This window comes from Crotalus tigris, unplaced genomic scaffold, assembly GCF_016545835.1.
Source record: "Crotalus tigris isolate CLP2741 ecotype Arizona unplaced genomic scaffold, ASM1654583v1 scf7180000017871.4482833, whole genome shotgun sequence".
Taxonomy (NCBI): Eukaryota; Metazoa; Chordata; class Lepidosauria; order Squamata; family Viperidae; genus Crotalus; species Crotalus tigris.
The window spans coordinates 603448-630467 of NW_024096690.1; the positions used below are offsets into that span (position 1 = coordinate 603448).

At 35.7% G+C, this 27020-nt stretch overlaps 1 protein-coding gene across 10 annotated transcripts in view; it reads right to left on the bottom strand.

Moving 5' to 3' along the window:
• Positions 1–303: 303 nt before the first annotated feature.
• Positions 304–27020, bottom strand: part of THRB (thyroid hormone receptor beta) — a 288188-nt gene continuing 261471 nt past the window's right edge. For 9 of the 10 annotated variants that reach the window (XM_039343673.1, XM_039343665.1, XM_039343671.1 and 6 more), the window contains 2 exons: positions 21909–22167; positions 304–6726 (listed from right to left, as the gene is read on the bottom strand). In XM_039343673.1, coding sequence (XP_039199607.1) covers positions 6485–6726; positions 21909–22167 — 501 coding nt within the window. In that variant the 3' untranslated portion in view covers positions 304–6484. Of the gene's footprint in view, positions 6727–18878; positions 20165–21908; positions 22168–27020 lie in introns of those variants that run through there. The other variant, XM_039343672.1, reaches the window with a different exon arrangement.

Below are 27020 nucleotides of genomic sequence, written 5' to 3' on the forward strand. Positions count from 1 at the left end.
CTATAGCAATGAACCTGAATGAGCTCAAGGTTTCTATATTATACGTTGCATTTCGTTTTCCATATGACTTTATTTTGGGAAATAAAATATATAGGGCACTATTGGAAATAAGACTATCAGGTCTGGGCTGCACAATCTGGATGATTCTTAGATGGCATCAAATATAAACTTTAAGTGTATTGTACTCCTAAAGAAAAGGGAAATTTGCAATCCTATCTTAAAGGGGGATATATTTCTAAGCATTGATCTAATATTAAAAAGAAAAGAAATTCAATGACAAGAAATAAGAGACACCAACACATATAAATTGTAAGATGTTTCTTTTTAGAATTCAAGCTTACATAATAATCTATGCTCACTATAGTCATAATTGCATATTAATATCTGCATACAAAAGCTATGTAAAATTATATTTTTCCCAAATATACAAATTTCTCTTCAGGTAGTTTAAAACATTTATGATCACATATTTAATATAGTTTTTAGACTGAAAAAATATTACTCATCTAGCATATATTTAACACTGTTTGAAAGGGGAAAAAAACAGAACAAAACAAACAAAACATTTAAATTTTAATCCCAAAATCTTAGCCTTTCTAATAAATCTGTGTACTTCCAAACTTAGTCTGAAGAAATCCAAACCATAACAAAGCTAATCCAAAGCTCAGCAGCATCTATCTTAATAAAATGAAAAGAAACAAAATGTCATTTTATGGAATTCTAAAATAATTGACATAAGAAAAGAATAGTTTAAAGAATTAAAAGTTGTCTTATCAATCCATAGTATGATCTTATTTCTCACTTTCATAATTTCAGTTGCAAAATTAATATTTTCAATTGTGCTCAATAATTTACATCAATTCCATCTACATGTATGTAGATTTACATTTGATTGTCTTGTGCATAAATAACAATTAGCTTTATAAAGTTAAACTGTGCAAAACAGTCACAAATAGCTTTTTACCTGCACAATACTGCTTCTGAAGGCAACATAGTTGAATGAGGATTAATATACAGAAGCAAGGCAGACTCTGCATTTGATAGCACTTATACAACACAGTGAAAACTTAGTGAGAAAGGCCAAAGTTTTTTTTAGAATTATAGTAATCTGTATTTATGTTTCTGTGTTTTTAAAAAGAAATCCTATTTTATTTTAAATTAGTTATCTTTATTTTTTTATTTATTTATTTTTGAGGAAAATAAATCCCTCCTACTTAGGATATTAAGTTTCTATAAAAGTTTATATAGGTCATATCATCCTAATATCACAAGGAAATTTCTGATAAATCAAACTAGCAGAAATTACAAGAGAACATAGCAAAATATCTCCTGCTATTTCAAAGCTGAAAAAAGGCAAGCAAAGAAATATTTCTTAGTAGATCATGAATGAGTGCCCAACTTTTTCAACATTTTTCATAACTATCAAAATGAGGCAGAAACTTGTTCTGGTACAAATGGCTGATAGCGAATTGCCCATTTTATTCATCTTTTTTTAAAAATCCTATGGACTGCACTTGTTTTCTAATAAAGCAAGAATTGAATGAGTCTCACAGGTTTTGAGTCTAATTTTCAGCAGAGGATAGAGGTTATAAAGACCTAATCCTACAAAAAATATTGGCTCCATTTGAAAAGCTTTAAGATTTAAAAACCTTAAGAATGATGTTATTGACAATTTATGTGGCATATCAATATGATATCTACATTTTAAGATTACATAGCATAGAATACATCATTAACAACAATGTGCTCATCTTGTGGTCTATAGAGCTGATTTCCTTCCAACCATTTTTTTTTGACTTTGCATTGCCTTTTTAATTCTACTGCAGTACATTAACACAAAGATAAATCACAAATGTTCAATATCTGATTCTGACACCTATATTTTGGCACAGTACTATTGTTTTTAAAATGGCTAAGTCACTGTAGAGTCCATCACTATCTTCTCTCCCAATTTAAAAACATTATGGAACTCAACACCAAACCCACAGCAGCTTAAATAATTATCATTTAGAGCAGGACACATTAAAATAACAATTATTTTTAAAAAGAGAAATAATATTTTATACGATGCTCCACTTGATACTATACCTACAGCAAAAAACAAACCTGAACATCATGGGACATCATAAACAATCAGAATTAAAGCTGCATAGTCAAAAACAGATATTTTGTAGTCAGTCAAAAGACCTCCCCACAAAGAATAAATGGGTGTACAATTTACCTCTCCTAGTAATCATTATGAAAGCTATAGCTGAAGATGCTGCCAGATGTTTCTTAAACTATTATACCAGTGCTTGCAGGATTTATTTGTCGAAAAGAAATCCGAGGTATCAGATTTTAATAATTTAAAATAATATGTTTCTCTGGTGTGACTAAAATTGGAAACCATTGTAACATGAGCACACTTACACATGAAAAAAGAAGAGCAATTGGAATCCTCGGGTTGGGATAACCAATAATGAGAGATTAATCTTCTACAAATCAAAATATGGCTCTTGAGTTCTGATGAATTGTTGTCTAAATAGCATAAAGCACACTGAAAATCAAATATGAACCAATTTCATGCATTTTTGTTTAAATGTGGGCTAAGCTTTAGAATACCACATCATAAAGAGCTAGTGCAAATCAAAACATAGCATTCATTAGTTTGTTATATGTTTTATACATAACATCTTATAGTTCTCTAGAGTTGAAACTGTTCCACAGTAATAGGGAGATTTCTTACTAATCAAGATAAATGGATGGGAGTAGATATTCTCTTCTTATAGTAATAAATTATTGAAAAGCTGTGGAGTATCATGTTGGATCCAAGATTCATTCCTTGTCTCCTTCAACAAAACAAAACTTTGGACTTCTTCTGAAAAATAATCCTAGATTCTATTTATTACTTTACTTTGAAGAAAATCTCAACATTTCCACGGGTACTTAAGGCCAAAGATTAAGTGAGGTACTCTAGTCATTACTGGATGCCCCTTTTCTGTTAGGTTATGATCTTCAACAGGTTTACATGGAACTAAACATTAATATAGATATTTATATTTGGGACAGAGAAGATGAATAGCAATACTAGAAAGATTTTAAAAATAATAACTATTTGTGTTGTGATGTAAACCAGCTAGAATATAATTTTACTTATAAAGTTAATAACAGATATTCAAATCATGCATTTTTTGCAGCAAAGTAAAAAAGAGATGGAGATTTAAAAGTAAAAATGGCATAGGAAAATAAGATAAATCCCCTCTCTATGGTCTCTCTACTGCCACTAGGTGATCCTCTGGCATGTTGACATGTCATGACACTGCACACATATATAAAAAAAACTAAAGTTTGCAATGCAATAGTGCAATGCTATCATTATTTTGATGAAAACATCTGGTCTAATGGACACCTCCGAGTTCTGAAAAGGTAGAATTGAAGAGAAAAAAAAAACATACAACATGGTACATTTTCATTTTTTTCTTACCAAATAGGCTGATTGCCACCAAAATTCTTCACATATGTTGGCTAGACAAATGTAAATGTGATCATTTTGGAAAAAATATCAAGTTGATTCAACTATGTTTTTGGACAATCATTTTTAGAGCTCTCAAGCTAATAGTCAACTCTGAAAATATGTAAATGTTTATGTTATCAAAAATTTGTACAAGATAAGAAACTGCATAGTCTATAAATATTTCTCCAATGACAATATCCTTATATGACTATTCTGTAAGCATGCCTAGTTTATCAAAGGAAGATGATTCATCCCTTGCCCATGAAGCCCCATAGAACAGCATTCCCCAACCTTTACAGGTTGACGGCCTTGTGTGGGGAGAAAGGGGAAGAGGGAATGGGGCAGATGTGCACACGTATACATACACAGATCCATTTGTGTGAGCAGCATGCTCATGCATGTAGAGCTGCAAATGCTGGTGCCCGCCACTCATGAGAGCGGGATTATAAGTGCTGGCGCCCACTACTCATGTGAGTTGAGCTGCACACACATGCCAGTCTGCCTCTCACACAATCCAGTTGCAAATAGGCCATAGTCTGGTACTGGACAGCGGCCACAGATTGGGGACCCCTACCATAGAAGATATCATCCAGGAGAAAAAACAATCCTTGATAAGGAAAACTCACTGACATCTTGATTTAGGTTGCCAGAGAACCAAAAATGTTTTACAGAAAGCAAGCTGGAATGTGAACTTTTGTTTTGTAAAAACTAAAACACTGAAGTTAGCCTGCCATTAAGAAGCGTTTCTTCTCTCCAATTCATATAGACTGAAAGTTTTACTGCATGGTTTCACATTTACTGACAAGAACTACCATTTGTAAACTTAAATCAAGTGTATTTAAGTCATTGAAAATAACTTAAATACAGTACACCTAATTCTGCACTGAGCTCTGATCATGAATGGGTGGCTATTGGGTGCATATACATTGAAAAAAACTTCTGTTGTCAATGGAATTAAGCATGGCTGAAAAGAATCTTATAATTCAAATGTTGTCCACACTGACAGTCTACCTGAGTGCAAATATTACTAAAGAGGACAAAATGATTTGGAATCTAGAATTTCAGCTATTCATTTGGAATAGATCCAACAGCTTGAGTGTATCTAACAATTTACATTCTGTCAAATCTTTTTTCTTGAAACGGATTTCCATGTCATGTTTTTGTTCACAAAAAATTAAAGGCCTGTATCTCTTGGTTGTATAAAATGTGATTCACAAATCCTAGGATTCAGGGTACTTTACAGTCACTGAAAAGGTGTCGGTATATAGGTAGAAAACGGATATATGACTATACAGAAGGGAGTGAAAAGGTTTATTACAGATAACTGGAATTAATTTTTGTTGAGTTGGGGGGGGGAAGAGGACAGAGAAAACCTTTCTGATGTATCATATTAAATTGGGAAGAATTCATTGCACAGATGTTTTATGGTTTAGGAATTGCATGTGCTAGAAAAGACAAAATGGAGGAACCAGGGAACCCCTTAAATCATTATCATGTCAATATTTAAAACATATAAGTGCCAAGGGTCCAGAATTACTGAGAATAGTAGTAGTATATCTTCCTACTGACTCAGTTACTTATTAAAATAATTTTTGGCAAGTGGAAGAAATATAGTTAACTATTACTCTAATGCAGGGGCATTAAACTGCGGCCCGCGGGCCAGATGCATCATAGCAAAACCATGTCCATCCCATTGCCGGTGATGGAAAAAAGTCGTGATATGTTGCGACATTATGTGACGTTGCGAATATGACACCCCTGCTCTAATGTATCCAAATTACCATTAAGAAGCAAAGAGATCAAGGGCCTTGGCTCTGTGGAAATTTTAAATGTACTTATTCCCTTCCTGTATTGTTTTTGCTTTGGGATTGAATAAATGAGGAAATGATAAACTGTGTTCACCTGGAAGAAAAAAAGGACTCTGACTGCATTTTGGGTTTTTTTTTGCAACGGTGGTCCTCACTAAACAACCACAATTCAGATCGGCAGGTTGATTAAGTGAAGCGTCATATGACTGTAGTGGATTTAAGGTGTCACTCCCACTGCTAAGAAATCACTCATGGTCATTAAAGCGAGATATCACGTGACCGCAATGTGATTTTACTGCTGGCTTTTTTTATTAACTCTGCATGATGGAAGCTGGCTGTGAAGTGCACAAATGGCAATCATGTGACTGTGGAACGCTGTGTAAAGCATTCAAATGTCAATGACATGGGGATGCTGCAATGGTCATAAGTACAAGGACCAATCATAAAATTACTTTTTCAATGTCACTGTAATTGAACAGTTGCTAAACATGGCAGCCATTAAAAGAGGATTACCTGCAATTGAGTTTCTAAAATAACAACCTGAAAATGATGATAAAATTATGATTACGGGGGAGTTTTACTTGGATAAAACTATCTATTCTTAAGCACGACAAGGTGAAATTAGGCATAGCTAAAGTTGCAATCCTATACCTGGTTTTGGGAGCACACTGCAGAGAACTCAATACATCTGAATTATATTTAAAGTTGTATATAACTGCAACTGATCTCATTTGATCTTCAGCAAGATTAACAGTTACTAGATTGTTCTGAATTGCTCAGCATAAGTCTCATGTCCAGAAAGTGAGTTAATACTGTATAAAATAAGGCAGGATTTATCTATCCATTTTCTTGCTTCCTCAATTTATTTATATTTTATCCATATCTCTCCAAACAATGAGTATAAACATGGGTCGCCTGAGTGCTGGTGAATAAACTTAAAATTCTCAAGGTTAAACTCTCAAAGGATTCACATCGAAAGGAGTAAAGGACACACAAAAAACGCAATTGTGACAAGTACCCGCATTGAAGGGATATCTTCATTCATTCATGCCTATTAAAAATAATCCTCCAAAGGAGGTGGTACAAAATGGGAATGGACCAAAAATAAGAAGAAAAAACTAGGCAATGGAATGAAATGACACCCAGTAGTGCTATAGAATTTCTGAGAATGTTTCCAGTCTTTTTAATCCTCAAACACTTCCAAGAACAAAGGAGGAAAGAGTTCTGTGGGGCATTCCACCTTCCTGTGCAGGAAGCGGCTAGCATGGCAGGCTCCGATCATTCGTAGATCTGTCACTTTCATCAGCAGTTTTGGCCAAAAGTGTGCAATATGGTGCTTTCTGTAATTAATATAGTGTTCAAACGCCAAGAGGAAACTTTCTTGACACTTTTCTATTCTTTCAATGCTGATAAGACCTGGGCGATCTGTAAATATAAGATTTAGTTAAAAAAATAAAAGCTTTCATTCACCTTAAAAAGTATATTCCTTCCATTACATTTCCCCAGGCTACATAACTTGAATCTTTCATTGTTCCTTGTGAACTAGCTTGGGAAAAGGGACTATTGATAGGAAAAGCAAGCCTGGGTTTTTTGGGGGAGTATTCCAAATGAACTCTGGTGGACTGTGTGTGTGTGTTTGTGTGTGTATGTCTTGCCAGAGTCAACAATATCAAAATGGTGCTTACAATCAGCTGATCAAAGCCCTGCCTTTTAAAATTTGCATCATATGCTTAAAAATGTCTGAAGTTTGTGTTACCTGGTTGTGCTAGCTATTTTCACAAAATTAAAATTTACCCCTGAGGATAACTGATCTCTGAGCATATTTAAACTGGACAGAAGTTGGGACCTGTTGCATTCACTGGAAAACCCAATTATCTGTCAATTTGGATAACATAATGCAATACTTCACTCCATTAAGGCTGAAATTGCAAACTCTGTTGCAATATTTCAGTTGCCTAAAACTGATATGTGAGCTATATTGTGTCTAGAAGGGTTTTTCATGGTCTTTGGATTATTCTGTCCACGCATTCATACCCAAACAATGCCGCTGAAATTTAACAGCAAATATAAGTGCTTTTTAAACAAAAAAGAAAACAAACTAAAAAGTAGTGCAGTAAGCCCCCACTGGAGGGAGAGCCTCTGTCAGAGAGAGAGAGAAGTAAATAGACTGAAAGTTGTCTCTTTAATGACTTGATTACATTATTACTTCCAGTTTTTTGAGAGCTGCCAGCTCTCAGAACATTCCTTTTTCCTTATGTATTCTTTCTTTTGTTCAGGATTCATTGCAACAACAACAGGCTATAACAGTTGAATGACAACCAAATAAAGTCTCTTGCAAGACTAGTTCTTTTCTTCTTTTCTCAATGGCAATTACATTTCTAGAAGACCAATTTTGCTTGTGGTAAATGAAGGAAATAAAAGTTATTCTTTTATAAAATTGTAGAAAATAATTGTAGAAATGTAATGTCAATATATGAGATTGTCTATTTAACACAAATGTAAACTGTAACGCAAATGTAGCAATGCACTGCCAAATGTGTGAGAAGATTTGTTCAATGTTTACTGCCTAAAAATCCTCCGGACACAGGAACTTACACTTTGAGCAGAAATCCTACTATCAAAGAGGGGGATTTTGACCCTAGGTGAAAATTACAAATAAACAAGATAACAGCAGATGGGTGGAAGAGGTCAGGATGACTTTAAATACAACTTCAAAGTATATCTATAAAGATGAAAGAGCTCCTTTGATGTGACATGCATTGTAGATGTATAAAATGCAGAACTTGAAACCAGGCCAATGCTCTCCTGGAACCCAATCCATATGGAAGAATCCAGGAGGCCACGTTTGCAAACACCTCTTCTTTCTTCTCTTTCCTTTTTATTCTTTTTATGTTATTCTTCAGTAAACCTTTGTTTTGTTAACCAGACTTGTCAGATATTGTGAGTATCAAAATTTGGGGTTTTTACACCTCACAATCTTGGTGGAGAATGCGGGCATTAAGAGTTTCTAGGGGACACTGTTCTCAGTAAAATCCAGGAGCGCGCCTGTTGATTTCAACTGCCTGGAGTTATCTGAGATCTAGTTTCCCCTTGCAGGCTCTAAGCCAAACTAAATTGACAACTCTGGTTTACAAAAATCAAAGAACAGGAAAAAAGGAAGAAAATCAGCAACTGAAGCCCAGACCAGGTAACACAGTGCACTGGCCCAGGTAAGACACTTTTGCCCCGAAGTAGGGAACCATGCAATTGTACCTGGGTGGTCAGGAGAGCGATTGTGGGAGGATTTCTGCGATAACGGCTGTGTGAGTGTGATGGACTGTGTTCTGGGAACACTGGTACGTCCAGAGGAGTGCAGACCTGAAAGGTTGAGGTCCCTTACTCCCAAGAGGGGGAAGGCCAGTCTAAAGGGAAGCGAACTGGTGTTAAAGAGTTTTGAGTGGCTGTCAAATGAAGAACCTCAGGGAAACTCTCAAGAAGATGGGTTGTTGTTGTAAGTCGTTGTTGTAAACCTAAAGAAAAAAAATAACTGGCAAAGCACCGGGTACTGATGGATTGACATCAATTTATTATAAGACTTTGATAGATGAGATGATAGAACCTTTAAGGGAACTTTTCAATAATATATTACAGGGATTAGAGACCCCCCCATCTTGGGGTAGAGCTTTTATATCTTTGATTCCAAAAGAGGATCAAGATCTTACTCTACCAAAAAATTATAGACCTATATCTCTTTTGAATGTAGATTATAAGATTTTTTCAAAAATTTTAGCTAATAGACTTATGACTGTGTTGAATCAATTGATACATATGGATCAAACTGGTTTTATAACTGGAAGATATATGAAAAATAATGTTAGATAAATTATTAATTTAATAGAATATTTGGATAAGAACAACCAGATTTCTGCAGGATTGATATTTTTAGATGCTGAAAAAGCTTTTGATCAGTTAAATTGGCAATTTATGTTAAGATTGGTTGAGGAAATGAATTTTGGAGATAGAATTTTACAGGCTCTTTGAGCCATTTACCAAAAACAAACGTCGCAACTTATAGTTAATGGAGGTTTATCAGAGGTATTTCCAATTGAAAAGGGGACTAGACAGGGTTGTCCATTGTCACCTTTGTTGTTTGTTTTAACATTGGAAATTTTGCTGATCAAAATTCGTGAATCACCTAATATAAAAGGAATAGAAATAAATAAAAATGATTATAAATTAAGGGCCTTTGCAGATGATTTGGTTGTTACTTTGTCTCAACCAATTCATTCTGTAATGGAGTTGTTACAATTGATAAATCAGTTTGGACAAGTTTCAGGTTTTAAGATCAATAATAATAAGACTAAAATATTGTCAAAAAATATGACCAATTTGGATAAGGAGATTTTAGTTAGATTGACAGGTTTCGAGGTTGTTAATAAGGCAAAATATTTGGGGGTTATCTTATCTGCTTCCAATGCAAAACTGTATAAAAATAATTATGAAAGGCTGTGGTTTAAAATACAAAAGGATTTAGAGAATTGGAAAAAGCTGCAATTGTCTATATTGGGGAGAATAGCAGCAATTAAAATGAATGTCTTGCCAAAGTTTCTTTTTTTATTTCAAATGATACCTATTTTGAAAAAAGAAGCAAACCTAGATGAATGGCAGAAAGGTATCAATAAATTTATCTGGGCAGGGAAAAAACCAAGAGTAAAACTTAAAATTATACAAGATATACGAGAGAGAGGTGGATTCAAGGTACCGAATTTGAAATTGTATTATGATGCTGTGGTTTTAACATTAATTAGTGATTGGGTCAATTTAACAAATGTAGATATACTCCCTTTGGAGGGCTGGGATTTATTATATGGATGGCATGCCTACTTAATTTATAATAAAAAAGTTGATAGGGTTTTTAAGTATCATATTTTAAGAACTTCTTTACTTCAGGTTTGGAAGAAATATTATAGAATTGATTCAAGAATTCCATTATGGGCTATTCCATGGCATGCAATAGAAGGAATACGGAAAGGAGTTAAGATGGATAGTATTTCTTATACACAATTACTTAAGTGGGATGGTAAAAATTGGCAATTAAAATCCATACATGAATTAGCACAAGAAAATATTAATTATTCATGGTTTCAGTTCAGATAATTATTGGAAAGGTGGAAGATAGATTATAAAGTGGGTTTGAGAGAGGATGAGAATTTGCTAAAACAAATTAGAGATCAAAGCCGAACCCACATAAAAAGAATTTATGGTGTCTTAGTGGAATTGGATTCAGAAACAGAATTAGTTAAAGATTGTATGGTTAAATGGGCTCAAAATTTTGATGAACTGATTTTATTAGATACATGGGAGATTATTTGGGTGAGGAATGTCAAATTTACATAAGCGCAAAACTTATGGGAAAATTTTTATAAAATGTTTTATAGATGGCACCTTGATCCACAAAAAATGTCTCGTATGTATTCAAATTTGCAGCCTACATGTTGGAGATGTGGTTGCTTGGATGCAACGTATTATCATATCTGGTGGTCATGTAAAAGTATAAAAGCCTTTTGGATTAAGATATGGTGGAATATTCAAAGAATTTTCAAAAGAAGGATAAAATTTATCCCACAACTGTTTTTGTTGGGTATTGTTTCTGATTGTAATGACAAAGAGATTATTTTAATGTTAAATTTAATTACAGCGGCAAGGTTGTTAATAGGGCAATATTGGAAGAAGGAATCTTTGCCTACTTTGCAGGAATGGTTTTTTAAAGTTTCTTATTTAGCTGAAATGGCAAAAATTTCGGCTTATTTGAAAGATCAATCGCAAGAGAAGTATCTCTTGGTGTGGAAAAGATGGATAAATTTTATACAATATAAGTATGATGTAAGAAAATATCATTTAGCTTTTGAATAATTTATATTTAAAGTTTAAGATATTATTTAGAAGTGTAGAATAGTTTTTTTTGTTTTTTTATTATTATTATTTTATTTTATTTTTTTTTTCGTTTCTTCTTTTTCTCTTTCTGTTTTTTATATATAATGGAGTTAAAGTTTTTAATAATTTGTTTACTGAATGTGATTATACTTGCTTGAGGTTTATTTGGTTTAAAAGTTTTTTCTTATAAGTTATAGTTAACCCTGTATTCAGCTCTAGGAAGAATGGGGGAGGATTTTGGGGTGGTTGGGAGGGATCGGGGAAGGGGTTTTTATTGTAAAATTGTAAAAATTTATAATAATAAAAAAAAGAAAAAAAATAACTGTAAAATTGAGAAGCTTCAAACAGGAAAACCCATCTTGCTAGCAGCGGACGCCTTGTGTCTGTAAATGGGTTTCCCAGGCTCTGCCCATGTGGAGCCATGGTAGAAAAGGAAATTTTGGGAAATAAGGGGAATGAGAGAAATGTGTGTATGTCTCTGTGTGTGAGTGAAAAGACTTTTTTCCCAGTCAGTTTTCTGTTCTCTTTTCCTTGTCTTGGTATGTATATATGTGCCAGAATCTTTGTGGGTGAAGTAAATATGACTGTTACTAACCTCAAGAGAAAAGAAGATACCAAAAGAAACATCCTCTGTTTGTCTGTCCAACAAGAAAGATGTGTTTGTTTATTTTTTTCCTCGCCTTCTTAAGAACAGCCCAAAGTTACCTGCTCAGGCAGGAAATCCTATACCATTTTCTTGCCTATTAGTTCTGCTCTTTCCCTTTTGCAAATGTTATTCAAAAGTGTGTTAATGTCTTTTCAAAATCTATCTGCAGACACAACTCCCCTTCCCCCCCTGCTTTTTTTTTCTGGCTTTGTTGCTTTGAGAGGGAGAGAGAGTGAAAGGAGAAGGGGGGTTGATCTTTTTAACTTTTTCTCTGCTTAGAATTCAGGTTTGAGAAAGGTGGTGTGGCTGTGAAATCTAATGCCCACTTTTACAGTTTCAGCTTGCAATTTTTTCTACTCAAAAGAGGGGTCAGTAATTGTTGGATAACTTTTTTTTGGAAATTTTTGAGTTTAAATTGTTTAGTTAGAGTTAGACCTATCAACCAAAAGAAATGACTCTAAATTGTTTTGCTTAGATTTATAAATGTTTTCCCTATTTAATGGAAATTTAATGGAAATTTGTTTCTATCTGAATGGAATTTGATTAAATTGGAATTTGACTAACTTTATATTAAAAGCAATATTAGAGTTTGCTATGAATATGGATAAAGGAGAATTACGCAGAGAAGTGGAAAAAATCTACAGAGTTAATTCCTGGATTGCGAAGCAGAAGAATTTGCCTAGAGATGTGGTGATTTATTTTACAAAGAAGTCTCTGCGTAATGAAATTATACAAGTTTTTTATAATAAGAGATTCCAGATTGCTGCCCAAGATATCATCATCTTAAAGGAAATCCCATCAAAAATTTTAAGAAGTAGGAAAGATTTTGCTTTTCTAGCTAATGAGCTTAAAGCCAGATTGATGCCATTTAGATGGGAGATCCTGATGGGTATTGTTCTGAGCCATGCGGGGATGCGTTATAGGTTGAACACGGTTGATAAAGCCAAAGAGTTCTACAGCACGGTCCTGGGTGCAGGCTCAGTTCCACCTGTTCAGAAACCCCTGAGTGGCAAAGAGTTGGAGCAATCTGAAGCACTAGGTCTGGTTTCTGCTGGGATGCTGCAAGCTGAATGGCAACGTCAAACGGAGGTCAAAGAGCAGAGAATGACCCGTGCAGCTTACAGACGTAAGGAGAAGGAGCAACGTAAAAGAGAAGCTAAAGAATCTTCTTCCGAAAGTGTTTCATCGCCAGTGGGAGGAGCAAGACCCAAGAGTTCTGCAACACAGGCAGGAATGGCAGATCTCCAGGGAGTCTTCTCCAGGCTCATGGCCAAGGGAGATGGCAAAGTTCCTGACCTGGAATGTTAACGGATTGAATTCTCCACAGAAAAGAAAGAAAATCTTTTACTATTTGAAGCAACATAACAATGATGTTATTTGTCTACAGGAAACTCATATCTTACTTAAAGATCAGAAATACCTAGTTAATGCCCGTCTGGGATCTCATTTTGTATCTTCTGCTCCTGGGAAAAAGGGGCGAGTGGTTATCTATGTGAAGCAAAATCTACCAGCTTGTCTGGTAGAATCAGATCCCCAAGGAAGATATGTGATGATTGAACTTGGTCTGTATGGTAAGAAAATACTCATAGTGGGACTTTATGCACCAAATCAGCAACAGGAACAATTTTATAGATTGCTACATCAAAAAATAACTTTGCTGGACTATAGATCCGTGGTATTAATGGGTGATTGGAATGGCGTCTTAGATATACAAAGAGATAAGAAAGGTTCTTCTCCTCTTTTTAAACAGGCAAAATTACCTAAAGCTTTTTTTGATATGAAGGAGGATTGGGAACTAAGGGACTATTGGCGGGAATGTAATCAAGAGGAGAGAGACTTTACCTTCTTCTCAGATAGACACCAATCCTTTTCAAGAATTGACTTTTTTTTTATTACAACGGACTTATACAATAGACTAAAGAATGTAAAGATTTTTCCTAGGTCGTTGACGGATCATAGTCCAGTTTGGATGGAGCTGACTCAAGAAAAAGAGGAGAGAAGATCCTGGAGGGTGAATGAAAACTTATTTAGACAAGAAAAGAATATTCAAAAGCTAAAGGAGTCTTTAAAGGATTATTTTGCTTTAAATATGCATAAGGGGACTTCAATGTCAATGGTATGGGATGCAGGTAAAGCATTTATGCGTGGGATCTTGATAAAAATGAATAATTCTCATAAGCGAAGGCAGACTCAAAAACGTAAAGAATTGGAGGATGAAATTAAGTTAAAAGAAAAGTCTTTGATTTTAAATCCTTCAGATGAAAATATTAAAGAATCTGTAAAGTTGTTAAGAGCACAATTTAATATGCTGCTGGCGGATCAAGCTGCAACTAACTTATTGTTTATGAAACACAATACATTTTGTAATGCCAATAAACCAGGGAGATGGCTGGCCTATCAATTAAGAAAGAAGCAGAGACAGAGGATAATAGATAAAATAAATTATAAGGGCAAATTAGTCTTTCAGAAGGAATTGATTAAGAAATCTTTTTTAGATTATTATCAAAAATTATACAAATCTACTAATGTGCAAATCCTAGATATAAATAAATATTTAAGTGAGGTTAGTTTTCCCAAACTGATAGAGGATCAGAAACATGAAATTAATGGCTTAATTACTAAAGAGGAAATTGCGATAGCAATTAAACAATTGAAACTAGGGAAAGCACCGGGTACGGATGGGTTGACAGCTGTTTACTATAAAGTTTTAATGGAGGAGATGATCCAACCACTAGGCGATCTTTTCAATGATATTTTACAGGGCTCAGAGATTCCTCCTTCATGGCGTAGTGCTTTTATTTCTTTGATTCCAAAAGAGGATCAAGATCTTACTTTACCAAAAAATTATAGACCTATATCTCTTTTAAATGTGGACTATAAGTTATTTGTAAAAATCTTAGTAAATAGGTTTATGAGGGTTGTGCATCATCTTGTGCATAAAGATCAATCTGGGTTTATAATTGGTAGGTATATGAAAAATAATGTTAGACAAATCATTAATTTATTAGAATATTTAGACAAGAATAACCAAGTCCCTGCAGGGCTGATATTTTTAGATGCTGAAAAAGCCTTTGATCAATTGAATTGGCATTTTATGTTAAGAGTAATTGAAAAGATGAATTTTGGTGAAAAGATATTACAAGCTCTTACGGTAATATATCAAAAACAAACGGCACAACTTATTGTTAATGGAGGTTTGTCACAGGTATTTACAATAGAAAAAGGTACTAGGCAGGGATGTCCACTATCACCGTTGTTGTTTGTCTTAACATTGGAAATATTGTTGATCAAAATTCGAGATTTGCAGGAAATTAAAGGAATAGAAGTTAATAAAAAAGAATATAAGTTAAGAGCCTTTGCAGACGACTTGGTGGTCACTTTGTTGCAACCTATTAGTTCTGCAATAAAGTTATTACAGTTAATTCATCAATATGGTTTGGTTTCGGGTTTTAGGATTAATGTTAACAAGACTAAAATCCTACCTAAAAATATGACTATTCAGGAGAAACAGACTTTGGCTAACTTGACGGGTTTCGAAATTGTTAATAAGGTAAAATATTTGGGGGTGATGCTATCTGTTTCTAATGCAAAATTATTTAAAAATAATTATGACAGGTTGTGGGTTAGTGTACAGAAAGACTTGAAGAATTGGGAGAAGCTGCAACTATCTCTCATGGGAAGAATTGCAGTGATAAAAATGAATATTCTACCCAAGTTTCTTTTTTTGTTTCAAATGTTACCGATTTTGAAGAATGAGACTAATCTAAGTGAATGGCAGAAGGGTGTTAATAAATTTATTTGGGCAGGGAAAAAGCCAAGGGTTAAGTTTAAAATTATGCAAGACTTCCGTGAGAGAGGTGGACTCAAGGTACCGAATTTGAAATTATATTATGATGCGGTGGTTTTAACACTAATTAGTGACTGGGTAAATTTGACAAATCTCGAGATACTCCATCTAGAGGGATGGGACTTACTTTATGGGTGGCATGCCTATTTAATATTCAATAAAAAAGTGGATTGGGCTTTTAAATCTCACATTATAAGAACTTCTTTACTTAGGATTTGGAGAAAATATTATAAAAGTGATTTTAAAGTACCATTATGGGCTATACCCTGGCATGCGATAGAAGGAATAAAAAGAGGTGTTAAAATGGACATGGTGTCTTATAGACAGCTACTCAGATGGGATGGACAAAATTGGCAATTAAAATTACGGGAGGAGTTAGCACAAGAAAATATTATTTATTCTTGGTTTCAATATAGGCAATTAGCAGATAGATGGAAGGTGGATTGCAAGGTGGGCTTTCTTAGAGAAGATGAAAATCTTATTAAGCAAGAGAAGGATCAAAGACAAGCCCATATTAAGAGAATTTATGGAGTGCTAGTTGAATTGGACTCAGAAACGGAATTAATTAAAGATTGTATGATTAGATGGACCCAAAACTTTGGTGAACCAGTCCCATTGGATACATGGGAAACCATTTGGGTAAGAAATGTCAAATTTACACAGGCACAGAATTTAAGGGAGAATTTTTATAAAATGTTTTATAGATGGCACCCTTGACCCACAAAAAATGTCTTTCATGTACCCGGACTTACAGCCTAAATGTTGGAGATGTGGTTGCTTGGATGCCACCTATTATCACATTTGGTGGTCGTGCAGAGAGATAAAAGCATTTTGGATTAAGATATGGTGGAATATTCAGAGAATTTTCAGAAGGAGGGTAAAATTTACTCCGCAGTTATTTTTGTTGGGTATAGTTACTGATTGTGATACAAAGGAGGTTATATTGATGTTAAACTTGATTACAGCCGCAAGGCTGTTAGTAGGACAATATTGGAAGAAGGAATCCTTGCCTACACTGCAGGAATGGTTTTTTAAAGTGTCCTATTTGGCGGAAATGGCAAAGATTTCGGCTTTCTTAAAGGAACAAACGCAAGAGAAATTTCTTGCTGTTTGGGATAAATGGATAGAATTTATACAATTTAAATTGGATATAAAAAAATATCATATTGCTTTTTCATAATTCTTATTTTTATATACATATATATATATTAGTCTTATTTTTTTTTCTTTTTTATATATAATTTTTTAATTCTTTTTTAATTAAGCCTATATTCTGCTCTGGGAAGCTCAGGGGGGGGGAAGGGAGGTGTTTTGGGGGGGAAGGGGAAGGGGATGTTATGTTTAGTTTTTTGTATATGTTGTTTTTTGTTTTTGTATTGTTGTATTTCTTTCTGTTTTTTGTAAAAACTTATAAAAATTTTCAATAAAAAAAAAACTATTTCAGTAACTCAGTATATCTTGTTAAACTTGTTTATTTTTTTGTGAAGTTAAAACAAAGAAGTTGAGAAAAATTTTGGGATTATAAATAGCTATGCTGTTTTGATTAAAGATTTGTATGCAAAACTGTTAGAAAAAGAGCTTATGTTAACAAATGCAAACAGAGTTTGGTGAGCTCTCCTTTGTTGGCTCCGCTAGGTAATTTATTTATAAACAAGGACAAAGTAATGGCTTGGAGGAGGTTTTGACCCAGAATTGGGGGGAAAGAGGCAGCCAGTAGCATTTTTGTCAAAAATTGACATTTGGGGACGTCTTGGTGGTTAGCATTTCTTATCAAGTGTGGGCAATTTTAATCAGGAAGCCTAAAGGAGGTATACACTTGTTCATAGCAAAGTAGTTGGGGGGAAAAAAAAAGAAAGAAAAAAACAAGAAAAAGAAAGACATAATGAAGATACGATAGTAGATGGGGAAGGAGGGATTACCAGGAATTGAATTAAAAGATAATTTAAAGATTAGAAAATATGTACTTGAACTGTCCAGATGTTTTTCTCTCCTGTGACAGAAAGGCATTCTTGCCCAAACTCTACCCTTGGACTTTGCAATACACCAATACAAAGCAGGACAGTGGGTGTTGATAAAAGCCTGGAGAGATGAAAAACTAACTCCAACTTGGGAAGGACCTTACATCGTCTTGTTAACCACTGAGACAGCTATCCAGACAGCTGAAAAAGGTTGGACCCATTACTCCCGAGTAAAAGGGCCCATGCCAGCCCCAGAGGAGTGGAAAGTGGAATCTCACAAAGGAGATCCACTGAAGCTAAAGTTCCGAAGGACTTAATGGACTAATAGTCAATCTTCGTGACAGAAGGAGGGGTAATAGAGGAAAAAGGAGTAAACTTTATATTTCTTTTTCTATCTAGAACCAAATGAAAACCAAAGCCTCCCACATGTGCTGATTTTGTGGGTATCTTTGTGGGTGTTGTTGCTGCTCTCACTGTATTAATTGTGTTCAGTGCACAGGGTTTGAGATAGAGCGGGCTTTTCAACCAGGGGTACGGGTACCACCTGTGGTACATTGGCACCTGGCAGGTAGTACGCGACCATCCTAGAAAAGTGGTAGCGGGGGAGGGGAATGAGCTGAACCAGTGGCAGCACCACACAAGCCTGAGTGAGAGATGACTGGAGCTGCAGGGCTGTCAGGACTCAGCAGAAGTGCTAGGATTGCTGCTTCTTCGGGGCTGTCAGGGCTCAATGGAAGCGCCAGGATCAGTGCCAGGCTCCAGCTGGAGCTCGGCGCTGATCCTGGTGCTTTTGCTGAGCCCTGAAGAAGCACCAATCAGCTGGAAAGCAGCACTGATCCTGGTGCTTCTGCTGAGCCCAGAAGAAGTGCCGATCAGCTGGAATGTTGCAGCATCTCCAGGGTCTTGTGATTTACATTCAGGTGCTTGGCAACTGATTCATATTTATGATGGTCACAGTGTCCCAAGTGACCAAAACTTGCTGCAATCACCCAGCAGATGGGGGAAATAAAAACAAAACACCCCCCACCCCACTCCTGTTGCCAATCCTCAACAGAAATGCTCACAACAATGAAAACCTTGGATAGGAGGAAGTCCGCTGCTGGGTGGGCAGGCGTCTTGCTCAGCTGTGGCTTGGGGGCCACTTTTTTCAATGCCATTGTAACTTTGAACAGTCACTAAGCAAACAGTTGTAAGTCGAGGACTACCTGTACTTTATCACTTTTTCCTCTTTTTTTGGTCATCAGGTTTTTGCTAGGCGACTGGTGGTACTGGATATTGCCATATCTTAAAAGTGGTACAATGGGTGAAAAGGTTGAAAAGCCCTGAGATAGAGTGTGATATTAAGTCTTAGAAGATGTATTGGAACATTACAAGGTGGTATGTCTGGGGGGGGGGTTCTTATTATACTCTTAAAGCCTGTCCAACCATTAGAGTCATGTAAGTAATGTGTAAAAATGACAAAGGGAGAAAGAGAAAATATACACTGACTCCAAGTATGTTTATGGAGTCTTGAATATTGGTGGAAGAAGAAAAGAAAGAAGTTATGTTAGAATGGAAGAAGGGAAGGAAGGAATGTATAATAGAAGAAAGAAACAGGAAAGTTGTTTTAAATTGGTTTGCACAGACTTGTGAATTGCATGCATTAAGCAGGGAGACTGCCATTAATGTGGTCAGCCCAAATGTGTGAATTGTATGCCTTAACACAAGCCTTAGAATGTTGAAGGAACAAGAATGTACTAAAGATGGGAGGTGGATGTTGCAAGATGGGAGACGGATGTTGAAAAAAAAAACAATGGCTAGAACACAGAAGCAGCCACTGAAAGGGGGGGTCGCAAGGGATGATTAATATTTTCTAAAACAGGATGGTTGTATTTATACTTTAGTTAAACAAATCTGTGATAAATATAAGTAAATAAAAAAGCTTTACAACATTTAGTGGTGAGACCATGTCAACGTAGGCCTCAACTGGAAAGTTGTTTTTGTTTCTTTGAAATGATGTATGGGAGGCTTTTGTTACATGAAGGTTCAAGAATGTCAATGAAGAAAAGAAGAAAGTTACTCAGTATTTGCATAATCTGGCGCAGGTTTTGTCTTCTATCTCAGTACAGGCTGCCTTACCACCTGTCTCTGGCCATTGTTCCTGGAGAGTGGATTCAGGTGGAAAGAACTGTCACCTAGAAATACCAGTCCTGAGTGGTCTCAACTATGCCAAGTCCTCCTGATTTAAGGAATCAAAGCGTGAGTCCATGGAAAGTCCCATTATATCCTCTCCAGTGACAGGTTCTGCAGCTGGACGGCCTGAAAATGAAATTTCGACTTGCCTCACCTGTTGAACTGTTTCCATCCAAGTGGGAGAAAAACTTCAATGGATTGGACTACCCTGTAAATCGTGTTCCTAGAACATGGACTATGTGTTGCAGAATTTTTCTTCTGCTATTGTTGTTTCCTTTGTACCTTCTTTGGTAGAAGGAAGGACCATTTAAGGACCATTGGGGAACACTGGGGAAAGAAGACTCAGAATATGATAACTTGCTTGCACAGGAATCTAAAGAAAATATAGGAAGTTATGAACTATTAAAAGTATAAAAGAATAAATTCAGGTGGAAGAGAAAAAGGGGGGATTGAAGGAAATAAAAGTTATTCTTTTATAAAATTGTAGAAAATAATTGTAGAAATGTAATATATGAAACTGTCTATTTAACACAAATGTAACACTGTAACACAAATGTAGCAATGCACTGCCAAATGTGTGAGAAGATTTGTTCAATGTTTACTGCCTAAAAATCCTCCGGACACAAGAACTTACACTTTGAGTAAAAACCCTACTATCAAAGAGGGGGATTTTGACCCTAGGTGAAAATTACAAATAAACAAGATAACAGCAGATGGGTGGAAGAGGTCAGGATGACTTTAAGTACAACTTCAAAGTACATCTATAAAGATAAAAGAGCTCCTTAGATGTGACATGCATAGTAGAGGTATAAAATGCAGAACTTGAAACCAGGCCAGTGCTCTCCTGGAACCCAATCCATAGGGAAGGATCCAGGAGGCCGCGTTTGCAAACGCCTCTTCTTTCTTCTCTTTCCTTTTTATTCTTTTTATGTTATTCTCCAATAAACCTTTGTTTTGTTAACCAGACTTGTCTTCGTATTATGAATATCAAAATTTGGGAGTTTTACATCTCACATAAGGGAGTTAGGCTTTCTTCAGAGCCTCTCAAGTCATAGTGAAGATTTCATTCTTTCCATTAAAATTGATTTGTGAACTACATCCCTTTCTTGACTTTTCTACTTTTACTCTACTTTTCTCCCCCAAAGAGCTCAGAGCAATGTGAATTGTTCATCTCAGAGCTCTGTGAAAAGAAGAAAAGGATAAAATAGGGCTGAGAGATAGCAACTGACTCCAGACCACATGAGAGTTTCAGAGTTGAGAAGATTCTGAATATGATCTAACCACCAAACCAACTGGCCTCTGGATTAACAACAGCTATTAGGACATAAATAACACTTAAGGCTCTTGCAACTCCACCAAGAAAAACCTATATAAAAATAAAAAAGAGGGGGGGCAAAAGCCAATGTTTTATTTCTACTTCCTTGGTCACTGCATTGGAAAATTCACTATCATTTTAAAATAAATTCTTAACACCTATTTGATCTGCTATAGCTAAGACAGCAACCATGTTAAGCTTTGCCCAGGATTCTTTTACGTGCTAGTCCATATGGCAGAAATTATACCATAATGCTTGTCTATGGTCCATATTCATACACAATCACAAGCAGTCAATTATATCTACATTATTATAAAACCATGTATAATAGTTTTTTTTAAGTTATTGATTTAACAAATTGTTGTTTTTTTTATTCTAAGAAGGAAGTGCAGTTGTTGAATGATTGTTTCTTTGTGGTTCCATTCCTTTCCTCTTTTATCATTGCCAATGGATGGGAAATCAAAGACAGCAAGAATTACAGAGTTTGAGCCCACATAGGGAAAAATTGGCCCTTTGCTTTCTAATCGAACACTTGAAATAGCAAAAGTTTCTGTGGAGATCTATCTCCAAACTCATTAAGGAAAATCTGTTGTACTAAAGTTCCTGAATGCCACAAAATCAGCATTGTATAATAAATGATTTTTTAACAGTGTTATCTAATTTTTATTATTTTTGTTTGAAAAAGTTTGTGTTAATCTTTCTATAAGGTTTACAGGATGTTGATTCATAATATTTAAAAAAAATGTTCACACTCACCTGAAGACATCAGCAGCACAGCCTGAAGAAGAGCAACTTCTGTGTCATCAAGGTTAAATGATGATAGCGACATACCCAAGTCAAAAATGGCATCTGATACTACACCAAGACCCCCATTTTTCAACTGGCCTCTTGTTACTGCCATTTCTCCATTTAGTGTTAAGGTCTCACTTTCTGGGTCATAGCGCACTGCTGCTCTGAGGGACATGATCTCCATGCAACAACCTTTCAGAAGTATAATTTGATCTTCACATGGCAGCTGCAAATAATTGCAGGTGGAATAAATTTTTCCACAGAAAAAATATTTTTATGCATAATAAAAACAAACATAAAAACAAATCTTCCCCATTATGATGTAAATCTAGAGACTATCCCTGCTATATTCACAGAAGATTGGGTCCTTTAAACAATTGTTAATAATATTTTCTTCTTTCACTTTAATTTTAAAAAAGGAGAAAGATAGAATAGCTATACAATACCTTTGTCTGAAACCATCCGTTTAGAAGCCCTGTTAATTCCAAACTTTTAAAATGGTTAAGATCTGCTTAGACAAATATCAGCATATGTATACACAGTACATCTGGAATTTCTCCTACATGGTAAATGGCTGATGAAAAGCCAATCTACAAGTTATTTTTAAATTTGATTTTTGTTAGGATTCTTGATGGTGGTGACTGGAAAGTGAATAAAATTGGCAACTTTGTACTCAAAATATTTTTTCATTGAGCATTATTATTAAATCAGTTTATAAACTGCCAATTCTATAGATTAGAAATAGAAATCAACAGAATATTCAGAGAAAGATACCATCTTGATTTTGTGTGTTATGTGGTAATTAATTGTGCTAATAAAAGTCTCCTTTCATGTGGTTACATCTGAAGATATTTATTTTTAACTATGACTGCTTTCTTCCTCTGTCTGTTCAGTGAGGAAGGAGAAATTAGTTTTACAGACGTAGTGATTACATTTAGCATTGCCAAAACCATTCTAGAAGCAACAAAGGTTTGCCTTCATAAATTGAAAGCCATATTTTAATGACAAAAGAATTGTTGGCAAGTAGTTGGGCTTAGAAAAAGACAAAATAAGTAAAATAAAAAAATAATTTTAAACAAGACTTCATATGGAAAAACAAATATTATGTTTCCCCCTTCTTCTCCTCTTCCTCCTCCTCCTCCTTTTCTTTTCTTCATTTGTCAGCGTGAGGAGTACAGTGATTGATTTACTGATAGCCTAATTGAACTATAATTGACATTCCTGAAAAACAGGCAAAATAATCTATACTGGAAAGGGAGTCATAATGAAAGATACTACAACTATATTCATTCTCAAAGAAAGTAATGTTGTTTCTTAACAATATAAATAAGGAATAAAATAGGAAAATTGAGAGATAAATTATCAATATTTATTCTGAGATCATTTTGAAATTAATACAATTCCTTCAGTACATATTGCTATCAGCCTTGTGCCATATGTTTCTGTGAAGGAGTAGAATTTTACAAAACAGGTGAAAACTACAGAATAAATGAATAATGTTCCTTAACCAAATAGTAGCCAACCTGAGCGTGTTATCTCTTTTATTAGGACGTATAACAGAAAGCAGGCAAAATGGCTACAAAACAGTTAGATACTGCCCTGGAGCCAGTTTGAGGGAAAATATTCTAAAATCAATCTCCAATTTTGCTAAAATACCAACTGTTACATTTCTTTTTACCGTTGCTCTCTAATGAACAAAAACTTATTTAAAGCTGAAATGGCAGTATTTTATATGTATCTGATGTATTTCAGTGCTTTTGACACAAACTTGTGGATTCTGTGGCAGAACTTTATATGTACTTAAAATGTACTCCAGTGCTTTTTGATGAAAACTTAAAGACAAACCATTCATTTTTCCTCTGTAAGTTAAAAAGCACTGAAGCACATTTTAAAACAGTAAGAGGAGAGAGAGAGAGAGGGAGGGAGGGAGGGAGGGAGGGAGGGAGGGAGAGAGAGAGAGAGAGAGAGAATGAAAGCAATAGAGGATTAACTGTGAGCTTCAGAAACATCTTGAGATGGGTATATCTAGTGCAGGGGTGTCAAACTGCTGGCCCATGGGCCGGACACACCATCTGGAAGCCGCACCCACCCCATTGCCAGCAATGGCAAAACTGTCCCGATACATTGTGCACTGTCACGTGACGTTGCGAGTTTGACATGTCTGATCTAATGTAGGAAACCATAGCTAAATTATTATGTTGAAAACTGTAACTCTCACTGCTCTCTAACAGTAAGAATATTATATGTTCCTCTTGCTCTTATTTGCTGATTGGACTGAAGGTTTCTTGTTGGCTACCTAACATCCAGCAAACTCCTGCAATCTGAGTCAGATCATCCTGGAGAGAAAAAGTTGATTTTGCTCTGAATTTCAACGGGGTTCAGTGACATAGAACTCCTAATGGGAGCATACCATGAACAGAAGTTCAGCAAAGATATGGACAGCATCTGTGCTGTTTCTTTGCAATCTAGTACTAGATGCTGTGCTTTCAAATCAGTGCTTTTAAAAATGTATCTGTACCATTATATTGCCAGTCATCTTTAATCACAGAGCTTAGTACATTTCCTGATTGAAATGCTCTAAATCCTTCTTTAATTTTTCAGAAAAAAAATAAATTGATTAAATACATCTAAATAATATTGCTACCCAATGTGGAACAAGCAATGTTGTAAAATATAATGACTATATACCTTCCATATCACTAAATTAAGACTCTCAGTGTCCAGGTAGCTTGCAGACTATGCTAAGGGATAGTGGCAGCTTAGTAACATCTGGAGGGTCATAATTTTCCTCCCCATTCCCTGTTTAACAATATCATCTGAAGAGTGGGTATTTTGAACGTGACATTTGGATTAACATTTTTGTTTTGTTTTATGTCAACTCCAATTGCAAAAATCATCAATCATGTAGTCTATGAAAGTTTAACATGTTTAGATTAGGATTATATCAGAAGATGCTTCTGTTCAGGTTGAGTAGGCTCTGAAAAACTGTTCTATTTCATACATATCCCACTAATAGGTAAATTATATGGTATGCTAAATATGTACTGTCAATTCTCCCTTTTTGAAAAGTTGAAGAATGCATGTAGGCTGCCCAGAATTTTGGTTAGTGAGATGGGCAGCAAGTAAATTCAATAAATAAGCAAACAAAGTAGACATATCTAAACTGACATTACCACACAATGAAAAACTTAAGCATTTAATAATAATAGTAAAGTTGGAAGGGACCTTGGAGGTCATCTAGTCCAACCCCCTGCTCGGGCAGGAAACCCTACACCATTTCGGACAAATGGCTGTCCAGTCTCTTCTTAAAAACTTCCAGTGTTGGAGCATTTACTGCTTCTGGAGGGAGGCTGTTCCACTGATTAATTGTTCTCACTGTCAGGAAGTTCTCCTTAGTTCTAGGTTGCTTCTCTCCTTGATTAGTTTCCACCCGTTGCTTCTTGTCCTGCCTTCAGGTGCTTTGGAACATAGCTTAATTCCCTCTTCTTTATGGCAGCCCCTGAGATATTGGAATACTGCTATCATGTCCCCCCTTGTCCTTCTCTTCGTTAAACTAGACATACCCAATTCTAGCAACCGTTCCTTATATGTTTTAGCCTCCAGTCCCCTAATCATCTTTGTTGCTCTTCTCTGTACTCTGTCTAGAGTCTCCACATCTTTTTTACATCGTGGTGACCAAAACTGGATGCAGTATTCCAAGTGTGGCCTTACCAAGGCATTGAAGAGTGGTATTAATACTTCGCGTGATCTGGATTCTATCCCTCTGTTAATGCAGCCTAGTACTGTGTTGGCCTTTTTGGCAGCTGCCGCACACTGCTGGCTCATATTTAAGTGATTGTCTACTAGGACTCAGAGGTCCCTCTCACAGTTACTACTATTGAGCATGGTGCCACCTATGCTGTACTTGTGCATTTGGTTTTTCTTGCCTAAATGTAGAACTTTGCTTTTTTCACCATTGAATTTCATTTTGTTAGTTAGTGCCCAGTGTTCAAGTCTGTCCAGATCCTTCTGTACCTGAAGCCTGTCTTCTGGAGTGTTGGCTATTCCTGCCAGCTTGGTGTCATCTGCAAATTTGATGAGTTCCCCATCTATCCCTTCATCCAAATCGTTGCTGAAGATGTTGAAGAGTACTGGGCCCAGAACAGAGCCCTGGGGCACCCCACTACACACTTCCCTCCATATAGATGCAGTTCCATTGAGGACCACTCGCTGAGTACGGCCGGTCAGCCAGCTATGGATCCATCTGGTGGTGGTTCTGTCTACACCACATTTTTCTATCTTGTCAAGTAGTAGGTTGTGATCTACTTTATCAAATGCCTTACTGAAGTCCAAGTAAATTATGTCCACAGCATTCCTCTGATCCACTAATTTGGTCACTTGGTCAAAGAATGCAATAAGATTTGTCTGGCATGATCTATTTTTGACAAACCCATGTTGGCTTTTAGTAATGACTTTGTTTGCCTCTAGGTGTTCATTGATTCGTTGTTTGATTATCTTTTCCAGGATCTTCCAAGGTATTGAGGTCAGGCTGATAGGTCTGTAATTTCCTGGATCCATTTTTTTCCTTTTTTGAGGATGGGAACTACATCAGCTCTTTTCCAGTCCTCTGGTAGTTCCCCTGTGCTCCAGGATCTTTGAAAAATATAGTTGAGTGGCTCCGAGATCACATCTGCCAGTTCCTTGAGAACTCTGGGGTGTAATCCATCTGGTCCTGGCAATTTGAACTCATCTAGGCTGGACAGGTGCTCCCTAACCATTTTCTTGCCTATCTTAACTTGTGTTTCTGGTTTGTTTTTTATGGCACTATTTTTGATAGGTTGGTCTGTTTTTTCCCTTTGTGTAAAGACAGATGCAAAAAATGAGTTAAATAGTTTTGCTTTCTCCCTGTTGCTTGTCACCTTCTTGCCACTTCCACCCACTAATGGACCAATCATTTCTTTCACTTTTTTCTTGTTTTTTACATGTTGAAAGAAGCTTTTTTTGTTATTTTTGACTTTGGTCGCAAGCCTTAGTTCATTTTGAGCCTTGGCTTTATTCACTTCATCTTTGCAGGCTCGGGCTATTTGCTGATATTCTGAC